The 12,079-nt window shown below is 45.4% G+C and overlaps 1 protein-coding gene across 1 annotated transcript in view; it reads right to left on the bottom strand.

Moving 5' to 3' along the window:
* The window catches only part of DNAH9 (dynein axonemal heavy chain 9), a 609,139-nt gene that overhangs the window by 522,918 nt on the left and 74,142 nt on the right, over positions 1 to 12,079 (bottom strand). Inside the window, exons 13-14 of the mRNA XM_019501495.1 lie at positions 11,020 to 11,261; positions 8,032 to 8,167 (exon numbers count right to left, since the gene is read on the bottom strand). Of these exons, the coding sequence (XP_019357040.1) occupies positions 8,032 to 8,167; positions 11,020 to 11,261 (378 nt within the window). The remainder of the gene's footprint in view (positions 1 to 8,031; positions 8,168 to 11,019; positions 11,262 to 12,079) is intronic.

The following is a 12,079-nucleotide window of genomic DNA, read 5'->3' as shown; positions in this document are numbered from 1 at the left end:
AAAGGACCTGGGGGTTACAGTGGACAATAAGCTGAATATGAGCCAGCACTGTGCCCTTGTTACCAAGAAGACTAATGGCATACTGGGTTGCATTGGTAAGTGGGCTGCCAGTAGGTCAAGGGAAGTGATTATTCCCCTCTATTCAGCACTGCTGAGGCCACATCTAGAATGCTATGTTCAATTTTGCCTCCCCTCCCCCTCCTGCCCGCCCATACACGCCCACTCTACAGAAAGGATGTGGACAAACTGCAGAGTCCAGAGGAGGGCAACAAAAATGGGGGTGGGGGGAGGCTAGGGGACAAGACTTATGAGGAAAGACTGAAGGAATTGGGCTTATTTAGTCTAGAGCAGAGGAGACTGAGAGGGGACTTAATAGCAGCCTTCAACTACCTGAAGAAGGGTTCAAAAGAGGATGGAGCTAGACTATTCTCAGTGGTGGCACATGACAGAACAAGGAGCAATGGTCTCAAATTGCAGCAGGGAAAGTTTAGGTTATATATTAGAAAGACTTCTCACAAGGACAGTAGCAAAACACTGCAAATACTGCAATAAGTTACCTAGATAGGTGGTAGAAGTTCCATCCTTGGAGGTTTTTAAAACCTGGCTAGATAAAGCTTTGGTTGGTATGATCTAGCTGGGGATGGTTCTGCTTTGAGCAGGAGGTTGGACTAGACGACCTCCTGAGGTCCCTTCTAACCCTAACTTTCTATGAGTCTATTAGTCGGTGATTGAGAGATGACTTGATTGCAATATATAAGTATCTTCTCAGGGAGGAAAAATCATATACCAGAAAGCTCTTTAGTCCAGTAGAGAAGGTACAAGAAAAAGCAGCTGGAGCCAGAAAATTCCAATAAGGTACACATTTTTAATGACGTTTTAATGGTTTTATTGGAAAAATTATCAAGGGGAGAGAAGATAATCTGTTTCTTGATGTCTTCATATGAAGACTGGATGCTTTTTGGACGATGTACTTTAGCACAATCAGGTTATTAATCACAGTATAGGGTTAACATGATTAAATGCAATGACCTGCATTATACAGGAAGTCAGACTAGGTAATCCAATGATCCATTTGGACCTTAAATTCTTGAGGAAGAAGCCACCTGGTATGGCAAACATGGTGAATCTTTTAACAGAACGAACCATAGGTTCATAACAAACAGAAGAAACACAGTTCATTTCTACAATCTCTGTACTGCGCAAAACCGTAGTGTGGATGAACTGAACCAACTTCCCCGAGTCAGGCGTCATTGCATTGACCAGTTAGTAAACTGGGCTGTTGAGTCCCCTCTACATATGAATAAAAAAGAATACCACTCAGTGCCTATGGATAGGAGAGATGCATCTGGTCAGGGCCTGCTCCACAGAAAAGGCCTCAGACTGTGCCTGTCCATGTTCTCATTAGTACTGTGTATGGTGCTGCCTAGCCCACATAGTTAGCAATGTTCTTCTACACAGATTTACCTCCCTCTCTCCAGCTTATCTGATTCCTAAATACATCCCGACAAACAGCAAGTCCATGGTTATGACAACCAAGCAATATCAGTGTGAGCCTGGTGGCAAAGCCATGCTGCTAGCCAGCATGTCCACAGATGGCATGCGAGTAGGCAGGCACACTCACTCCCTTTCATCCTGCTAGGATCACTGGGACCTCTGCCTCATCCAGGGAAAAGCTCACTGCACCTTATTTTACTGCTATGTAAGCTTACAGCGCATTAATAGCATGTGGAGATGCACCCACTGTGAAGACTTCCATTGACTTTAATAAGGATCTTCACTACAGAAAGTTAGGGCCTTGTTAGATGTTGCACTTTGAGCTGCTCGAATGTTGAACAGTGTGTGCGCTACCTCAAGTTTGGAGCAGTCACACCTTAAGGCCAAAAACTGTCTCTGACTGTCCCTGACCTGCACAGCTGTGACTTGCCATGAGACGGCTACTGGGCAGGGGTCTGACTAAGAGCCACAGCTGTGACTTGTCCCGCACAGGGCAGCTGAGCCAGGACAGGCATCTATCCCAGCTCCATGTGAGGGTATGCAAGACAGTTGGCTTGATCCCAAAACTTCCCCATGGGCAGTAAGGTTCTAAGGGTGGAAAGCTTGTCCACACAGAATAGGAGGGTGGAGGAGGGGATACTGCATCCTGGCATGCTGGAGTACTGCAACTTGGGTGGCTCATTTGCGGGGAGTGGCCAAACATTAAGGACACAAGAACTGGGTAACACAGATCAGAAATAAACCTGCCCTGAAGTGGCATAACTTTAAGCTGCCTAAAGTGTGGCTAACTAATTTCAGGTGTTAAAGTGTGGAAAATCCTGGAGTTAAGAGCTCCAGGAGCCAACTACAATTAATTGTAACAAGGCACTTAATGAGAGCTGGTTTGAAAGCAGGGGTATTTCACTCAAAAAGTTAACCCTAAAATGGAACCCCAACATTTTTAGTTTCAACTGAAAAAGTTTTCACTGAAAAAAGTCAACATTTTCTATTCAGCAGAAATTTTCTTTTCAGGAAAAATTTCATTTCAGTAGAAGCCCAATTTTGTATTGCGAAAGAGATGTAATGGAAAGCTTTCAGCTAGGTCTTCTCTCCCTCTCATCCTCATCTTCTCTCCCATTCATCTGCCATGTCTTGGTGTTAAGTTATTCTTTGGGAGAATGGATAGTATCTAAAGTGATAGTCCTACTGACGAGGGTTAGCCTTCTGAAGGGCTCCACCACCCCTACACTCTGCTGACTATGAGTATGGGTACCCAGCTTGAGGCTTTTCCTTGACCCTGTTAGGATGTGGACTGCATGATGGGTTGATGACCACACCATCAAGTCAAGCCTCTTCCCCTGGCGTGCTCTGGTATCACTAGGATTAATCTTCCCTTTCTCTGGGATTAGTGGATCCAGGATGAAGAGGTCTCCACCTGTCCATCTTGGTGGCTTCCAATCAGGTGACGCACTAGAACTCAGGTGTACGTCTTATGACTTAATTAACTGTAACTCACATGTTACCCACCCCGCCATCTGGCATTACTTATCTCATGCCATGGGTCAAGTCAGTCACCTACTCATGGCTGCAGTATCCCTGGTATCCCACAAGGGTTTGGCTGGGTGGGTCTTGGTTGCAGCAGTCTTCCTTCTCCAGGTTTGCTGCAACATCCCCTTCCCTCTTGACGCCAAATGCTGAACCTTCCTCGGGGCTTCCTCTTGAGCCAATCAGCACCAGCCCCCAGTCTCATGTTCTCCAGACCCGGTATGTAATCTGAGATGTCTCTCCAGGATCCTTTCAGCATGCTGGAGAAGCACAGTCCATTCAGACCCAGCTGGGTGGGTTCCCATCCCCCAGTGTTTTTCCCTACCAGGCCGGGAGGTGCAGCGTGCCTGACCCCTGCCAGGTGCGTGTCCCCTCCCTCCCTGCCTGGAGCTTCCCTCGTGCTCTGGGGAAGTGTCCAGACCCTGCTGGGGAAGTTGCCCCCACAGCATGGCCCTTCTTTCGGGGGTCTAGCAGGGGCTGCATCCCAGCCACTGCTACATGGTGAATAGAGGAATGACTTTCAGGGAAGGTGAGCTACAAAATAAGCAGGGTTAAATCTGATAAAGAAGCCATGGCAGACCAAATGGCTGCAGCTCCACCATGATGTGGTGGAGGCAGCAGATGGCAACACTCTCTCTCCTGAAAAGCTACATATATTCTCTGACAGTGCTGTGACATGGCGAGTACAAGTTGCCACTATAATAAGTTTGTCCAGCCCTGAGCCATTGGTCTATAAGTCCTTAGTGGTGGAGCAGGCAGAAGATGTTAGAATTTCAACAGCTGGGAAGGCTGACAAGGACTGCAGTGGAATGAGATTGTTTTGGTCTCCTTGCCATTGGATTAAGGTCCCATTCTGTTGATAACCACGTAAAAGCTGATGTGCAGCAGCTTCTCCACAATAAAAGAAACGATGCCCAAGTGTCTTCCATGAAAACGGCTTTAACATGCTTTTCAAGTCCTTCACTGACCAGCTGGTAATGACAGAAGCAGGACTGTGAGGCCTAGAACCTCCTAGCCATGAACTGGTATGAAGATGGCAGTTACAAGAAGGTCATTTAAGACTTGGATTTGCAGGAGTGTGATTTGGCAACTGAACTGCGACTGAGCAGCCCATTTTAGGATCTGCTCTGCTCAACCAATCTAGGGAGGGGGCTAGAAAAAGTGCCCTAAAAAGAGTCTACCTAAACACCCTTTTCCTGACTGGATAACCATGTCCAGTGGGATCACCTTTAGTGTGGTCAAAATCAACAAAGACAAACAATATTTTTGGGGATCTGGAACATCAGGACCCTCATGGGCAATTTTAATAGTAAACGTCCAGAGTGCCACACTTTAATTGTGGCTTGAGAACTCATGCAACACAGTATTGACATCACTGCAATGATTGAGACCCGGCAAGCAGGAGATGGTCACTCAAAAAAAGGTATCTATACCATTTTCTAGAAGGATAAACAGGAAGGAGATCATTGACTTCAGGAAGTTGGCTTTGCCATTAACAATGAATTCATAAACCAACTCAACGAGTTCCCTATCAAACTTAAACAGGAAGGGAGTCAATATGCCAATGTAATCAGTGCATATGCCCTGATGCTGCTGCTGCTGAAATCAAGCAGGAATTCTATGCCAACCTTGACCGAGTCCTCTCTGATGTTCCAGAGGGAGACAGACTTATTCTGCTCATCATTTCAACACCAGAGTTGGAAGGGACTTGAACCTCTGAAACAGAACTAATCAACAAGGTGGAATGAGGGAAGTCAACTCCAGTGGCATTCTCCTCTTGACCAAATGCATAGCACATAGACACACCGTCACCAACACCCTGTTCTGCCAGAAAAACAGGTACAAGACATCATGGGAACACCTGTGATACAAGCACTGGCATTTGATTCACTGCATCATCATTCACACCCAGGATTACAAAGATGTCCACAACACCCAAGATATGCTAGGAGCTGACAGTTGCTGGACCGATCACCAACTGATCCACTCAATTGTCACTCAAACTGGCTCCCAAACAACAGATGCAGCAGAAGCAATGCCAATGTCAAAGGACTCAAGAACCCAATCACGAGACATCTTCTACCAGCGCCCCAACAAAAAATTGGTGAATTCCAATTAATGGGAGAACGTCAGCAGTGCTTGGGGTGTCTTCAAGTCCACTGACATCTGCAGCTGCGAACAGACGCTTGGATTCACTACCAGGAAACATTAAGACTGGTTTGATGATAATGACCAGGAGATCCAAGAGTTGATTAACCATAAGCGCAAGTCCTTTTGTGTTTTACAAAATGCCATCAACTCCAAGCAAAAGAAATTGAATCATCAACAAGCCAAGGCAGAGGTCCAAAGAAGGATCCGTGATATGAGGAACAGGTGGTGGGAAGAAAAGGTAAAGGAGATTCAACATCTTGCTAACATCCATGATATGCATGTATTGTTAGTGCCACCAAAGCCTTCTATGGTCTAAGCACTCAAGGACCAACCCCCTTGAGACATAAGGATGGAGGAGACCTGATCAAGAAAGGGCAGCCAGCAAAGCCTGTTGGAAGGAGTATTTTGAAGACCTTCTCAGTTGAGACTCTGTTGTTGACAAGGGTGTTCTCAACTCCTTTCACAGCTCCCAGTCAGAGATGATCTTGGAATCCTTCCAACCTTTGACAAGGTGAGGAAAACCATCAAGCAAATGAAGAATGATAAGGCATCTGGAGCAGATGGAATCCCTGCCAAAATCTTTAAGCAAGGGGGACAAGAGCTTACATCACAGCTCCATCTTAAGGATCTGGAATGATGAGGAAACCCAATAACCTCAGGGATGCCATAATCATGACAATCTTCAAAATAGGAGATAAGCCTGACTGTGGAAATTACAGAGGGATTGCCTTGTTGTCCACCACAGAAAAAAAAATGCAAAATCCTGAATCATCATCTTCCACTTGCTGAAGACCTCCTCCCAGAATCTCAAGTGTTGGTAGGGCTTCAAGAAGCACAACCAACATGACCTTCACTTCTCACCAGCTGCAGGAAAAATGGTCAGAACAACTTAAACCCTTCTACATGGCCTTATCTGACCTCATGAAAGTGCTTGACTCTGTCACCTGAGAAGCACTGGGGAGCATCCTTACGAGATATGGATGCTCACTGAAATTCATCACCATTCTTCACCTGCTCCATGATGGTATGTGAGTGGTGGTTCTCACTAACTGATCTATCACAGATCTCTCTAAAGTTAAGCAAGGTTGTGTCATAGCTCCAATACTCTTTTCAATACTACTTACCACGATGCTACAGCTGACCACCAATAAGCTTCCAGTTGGAGTGGAGCTAAACTACCAAATGGATGATATGCCATTTAATCTCAGTCTTGGTTTTGACTCAGAGTTGGCTCTCTCAACCTCAGTCACTGAGCTCCAGTATGCTGCTGATGCTCTAGTACAGGGGTGACCAACCTGTGGCTCCAGAGCCACATGCAGCTCTTCAGAAGTTAACATGCATCTCCTTGAATCTTTACACAAGCACATGGTGACCAGCTTAATGGATCTCCAGGCAATCATTGATCTTTATCAAGGCATACAAGAAAATGGAGTGGGTATGAGGGAGTATGAAGCCCACAAAACTAGCCCTTGAGGCAATGACCAATGAGCACTTGTGGTTCTTTGAGTAAGACCAGGCTTGGGAAACCCAGGGGCAGTCTCCCTTTTAACATCAAAGTATGGTGGGTGAGTAAAGGGGAAAGGGCCCCAAAGGGAACCAGATGGGCAAGGGCTGGGTGCCAATCAGGGGACATCATGGGATGGGCACTTGCTACAAGGAGACACCTCAAGTTGCTGGACAAGTACCATCAATGCTGCCTTTGGAAGACACTTCAAATCCAGCAGGAACACCAACACACCAACATTAGCATCCTCTCACAAGAAAACACATGGAACACTGAGACAGTGATCATTTACATCAACTCTGCTGGCTCCCCCACTGCCACCCACCCTTCAGCTCTGGCAGGGGTCTAGTGGTTGCTCCAGTCCCTGCTTGGCCTGGTAGCAGTGGCAGTAGCTCCAACCCAGGCTCTGGCTCCAGGGCTCAGTCAGAGCTGCCACCACTGCAGCTGCTGTATGGCTAGGCTGGAGCTAGAGCAATCACATGCTTCATGTCCCAGGCTGAAGCAGTTCTGAAGCCCTGCTAAAGCCAAAGAGAAGCAGCAGATAAGCAAAGGCTGGGGGGCAGGAAGTGGGGGTACAGAAGTTTCAGGCAAACAAGTAGCAGGGTGGTAGTGGGGGCAGGTGCTGGGGTACACAGGCACTGGCAGGGAGGGAGAAGGAGGGCAGGCAGGCAGCAGGGGGATAAGTGGTGGAGGAGACAGAAAGCAGGGGATAAGATATGGGGAAGCAAAGGGAAGAGGTCAGGCTGCTTGACTCCCCCACTGCCCGTCTCCCCACTTGTCCACCCATTGCTGCCCCCACCCTGTTACCACCTCCCCCCGCCATGGCTTTCCTCACTACTGTGGTGCAGGGGATGAATTTAACATAATTCTCCAATAATTAGATTCTATACATACAATAATTTTCTGCGTATAGAATCTAAATATTGGAAGGTCATCTTAAATTCAAACTTATCTTGGATCCAGGTAACTACAGTGCTAGCCTCAAGGTACAGCATGAAACAAAATCAGACAGATAAATACTAATACCTTTGCTTCCCACATTATTCCTCCAACTAGTCATTCCTTGGCCCCTCATGTCTGCGGGCTCACATAGTGAGATTTTCAGTGTAGACAGGGGCCATGGCCAGGCACTGTACACACATTTAACAAGCATGCAAGGCATCCTTCTCTCATTTTACACAAAGGATGCTAAAACTGTACATGCAGACAGTAACAAATCACCTCACTTCTTCCTAGATATAAACACCACTGACCCCTAGACAGCAGGTTGTATCATTCTGATTGCGCACACATTTTTCAAACCCACTAAAAGGAGAAAAAGAATGCATTCTGGCCAAAGAAAATGAAATCTCAATTACCTGTGTTTTCCAGAAGATACTTCAGTGAACACTCAATAGCACTGAAGAACCCATCCAGGACCATTTCATCCACATAATCAATGTATGCTTTCCAGGTGTCAGAAGTGGGGTTTGCAATGAATAGGCTCAGGTTTTCCTGAAAAGAAAGGATATGATCATCAAATACAGCTTGACTGAATTTCAGTCATGTTATAGGGGCCTGAAGGAGCACTGTTCAAACTGAAAAAACTTGCAGAATTCTGAAAAGATAGTATACTCAGATTCCCTCTAAAATTCATGGGGAGAGATAGACCCCTGCTACACGTAACATATAGTACACAACTGACTTGTTAATTGTGCAATAAATTTAGACTGGCCACATGTGCAAAGTAATTATCACATGATTAAAATGACAGCCCAGCTATAAAAAGAGCCAGCCAGCTATAAAGTTAGTGCTGATATTCCCTGGGCCTGGAAGTGGGGGGAGGTGGCGAGTGGCCAGAGCCAGGGGAGCAGCGAGGGAAGGGGGTGGCAAGCAGCCAGAGCTGGCAGCGCTCAGCAGCGGCAGAGTCAGCAGCGCCCAGCAACGCTAGCAGGTGCCAGCCACGGCGGGGCTAATAGGGCACTGACCACGGGGCCCCCCAAAGTACAGGGCCCAAGGCAGTCTCCCTGATTCACCCCCCTAGGATGGCCCTGAGCCAATTTGATCTTCTCCTTTGACATAGTAACTACTTGGGGAGATGAAGGGAGTGCTGTGTATACAGTGTATCCGAACCTCAGCAAAGTTTTGACAAGGTCCCGCATAACTTTCTCAAACAAATTGAAAAAACTACAAGATAGATTACTGGCTCAACAGCCACACGCAAAAAGATAATTATTAAAAGGTCCATGTCAGAATGGCAGGAAATGTGATATGAGTGTGTGACAGAATGGGAGCAACCTTGTTGAGCCTGCTGACTGACCACGAACATGAGCTGGGAGACAAGAGTCAATGGGATGGGAATAGATAATGAAGTGGGAGGTGGGAAGGAAATTGGGGTGGAGGAGGGTGGTGAAATGAAGGAAGTCAGCCGATGAAGAATAAAATAAAATGAAAGAATTTAAAAGAATTTAAAGAGAAAGAGAGAGGAAGTAAATTAAAGGAGGTCTCCTCCTTAGTAAACTGTTTAGTTATTCTGATAAAGTCCAAGATCTGCTATCATTGTCACTTGGCAGAGTATGTATTTGGTAAATGAAAAAGAAATAAATGCCCAGTATCTTCTACAGAGACTGGAGTCGATTTTCAACAATGTTGCCCCAGTATGAGACAATTAAATGAATTTTAGGCACTAAAAATAATCAGCCAGATATTCATTCATGCTTAGTAGGTAATGGGCATATCTACATGTGATGCTATGGCAATGTAACATCAGTGGGTACAAACCACGATGTCAACACCATGTCACCATAGTGACGAGCTACCTTGCCATAGTGCATTGCTATGGCAATGTAGGTGCTAAAAATAACCATGCGCCACCAGGATGGCACTCTTAAAGCAAGTACTAAACAATGGTGCAGTTACAACTGTGCCATGGGAGGGGCATGCGTAGACTCCTCCTCCTAAATGCCTACTAGTTTTGAAAATCAGCTCATTTGTTTAGGTGGACTTAAGAGCTCTCATTTTTTAATATTGAATTTGGAAAAAAAAGTTCTTCCTTTTTTCAAACATCTCTGTACATAACATTTTCAGATTTATTGCTCCGCGTAGCACTGGACAAGGTTGATATATCTGGTAACTAATATTATATTTTTGATTTTTTTAAACAAAGCTCAGTATCATATTTATATAGTATTAGCATTAGGATTTAAAAAAAACCTTTCCATAACACCCTGAGTTATCCTCCCACACTTTGTTAATAACGAATTTTAACTTCATTTATTTTTCACCATTTATAACATTTGCTTTCAGGGTTTCACTTAACTTCTGCTTCTGATTGCAAGTGTTACATTTTATCTCTCACACAGTAGCAATTTCTGAGGTTACCAATTCTGTAGCAAAATACTACAACTCCAAAAACACTTGTTTATATGTTTTTAATGAAACCTAAAGAAAATATTTCATGAAAGTATTTCATTTTGGTAATCTAGACTAAGAGGGTGGGTCTCTATCTCCCTCTTGTGGATATATACCATAAACAGATTCACGAGTCTGATATAGCTCTTGCACTAAAATGCCTGGTTTCCATAGCTCAAAAAGTACTAGTGCATGCTTTTTGGGTCCAGGGTTCAGACCCTAGTAATAATGAACCAACTGATGATGTCACATTGCATATTCATAAATGTTTCATAGACATTAGGGTTGGAAGGGACCTCAGAAAATCGAGTCCAACCCCCCGCTCAAAGGGCAGGAAATCAGGGGGGTCATGGGATCCCAGCAAGATAAGCATCCAATCTACTCTTGAAGGTGTTCAATGTAGGTGCTTGGACCACCTCCGATGGCAGGCTGTTCCAGACCTTGGGGGTTTGGACAGTAAAGAAATTCTTCCTTATGTCCAGCCTGAAACGGTCTTGCAGTAGTTTATGACCATTTGACCTCTTCATCCCTTGGGGCGCTCTGGTGAACAAATGTTCCCCCAGAAACTGGTGCTCACCCCTGATAAACTTATAGGTGGCCATCAGATCACCCCTGAGCCTGCGCTTTTCCAGGCTGAAGAGCCCCATGGCTCTCAGCCTGTCGTCGTAAGGTCTGTTTTCCTGACTTTTGGTCGTGCACGTGGATTTTATCTGGACTCTCTCAAGCTTCTCCACATCCTTTTTGAATTGTGGAGCCCAAAACTGGATGCAGTACTCCAGCTGTTAATTTGGGACCTAGTTGATTCTGGCTAAGTTATTTGAAAGTGTTAAGGCAGTTACCTCAGTGCCCTTAAGGTTAAACAATTCTAGACACTTGAATTAGAATGGGAAGAGAAACAGACCCTTTGGAAAGAATTCCATTATGGTATTTTCAAACAGCTCTGTAGGACTACTCACCTTCACCAAAGAATGAATCTTAAGCCCAGATTCTTTGATGAGCTGGTAACGCTTTTCCAATGATTCATGCCGGTCATCCAAACTAAACAGTGATTCTCTTTTCCCATCTTTCCTTTCAAAAATGGGTGACACCCAAGATCTCATGATATTCTGAATCTCCTCCGTATTGTCCTTGGCTTTCTGGACCCTTTTCTCAAGGTCATGAACACTGTCAATCACTTCAGAGATGTGATCCCAGAGGCCTTTCAATAAAGAAATTTTATTCAGTATATGCATAGCAATTCAGTAGGGCTCACACTATTCATATAGTCAGTTGTGTTATGGAATGTTTGTGAATTATTCCTTCACAAGAAGTTCCCACAACCACTGCCTGGGTCCCAACTCATTGTGAATATGACAGACCCACCATATCTACTGTCTAGAGTGTAAGGGGCATTTTCCTGTCCTAGCTTTTTTCTAATTCCTTTGTATGCCAGCACTTCAAAGGCATTGCCCACCCTCTGTTTTTTGTCAGCAGCACTGGCAAGCCTGCCATCCCTACTTACTGTGGTGTCCTTTCTGATCAGAATTTGTCCTTTCACAAAAAACAGAGTGAGGAGAAGTCACAAATCAACTAAATCAAGCAAGTAAAACAATGGGGTTGGCTAACTAGGTCAGATGTACAGAAGAAACAGGGTCCATCAGACTATTATTTTTCTATGGCTCTCCAGCCTCCCTCATGCTGCGTACCCCTGTGCCCAGAATGCCCAAAGCCTGCAGCACTTCACAGCTCTTCATTCATCACACATGCAGAGTGGAACCTAGCCAGTTACCCCAGGGGGGGGGGGGGGGCTGCATGCCCCTGGCAGTGGGACTGGAGTAGCCTGACCCGCAGTTTCAGGAATGGAAGTTCAAGGTCCCCAGCCAGTGCGGGGGTTTCTCCTTCACCCTAAACATCAGCAAATGAGGATTTAGTTAGGGAGCTTCTGGAAGGGCTGGACGTTTTTAAGTCAGCCGGCCCGGATGATCTTCACCCTAGAGTCCTAAAGGAACTCGCTGGGGTCATTGCAAGTCCCCTGGC

Source organism: Gavialis gangeticus, unplaced genomic scaffold (genome assembly GCF_001723915.1).
Source record: "Gavialis gangeticus isolate Ggan-Ray unplaced genomic scaffold, GavGan_comp1, whole genome shotgun sequence".
Lineage (NCBI taxonomy): Eukaryota > Metazoa > Chordata > Crocodylia > Gavialidae > Gavialis > Gavialis gangeticus.
Note: the sequence above shows the minus strand (reverse complement) of the source record. Positions and strands in the feature narration are given on the sequence as shown.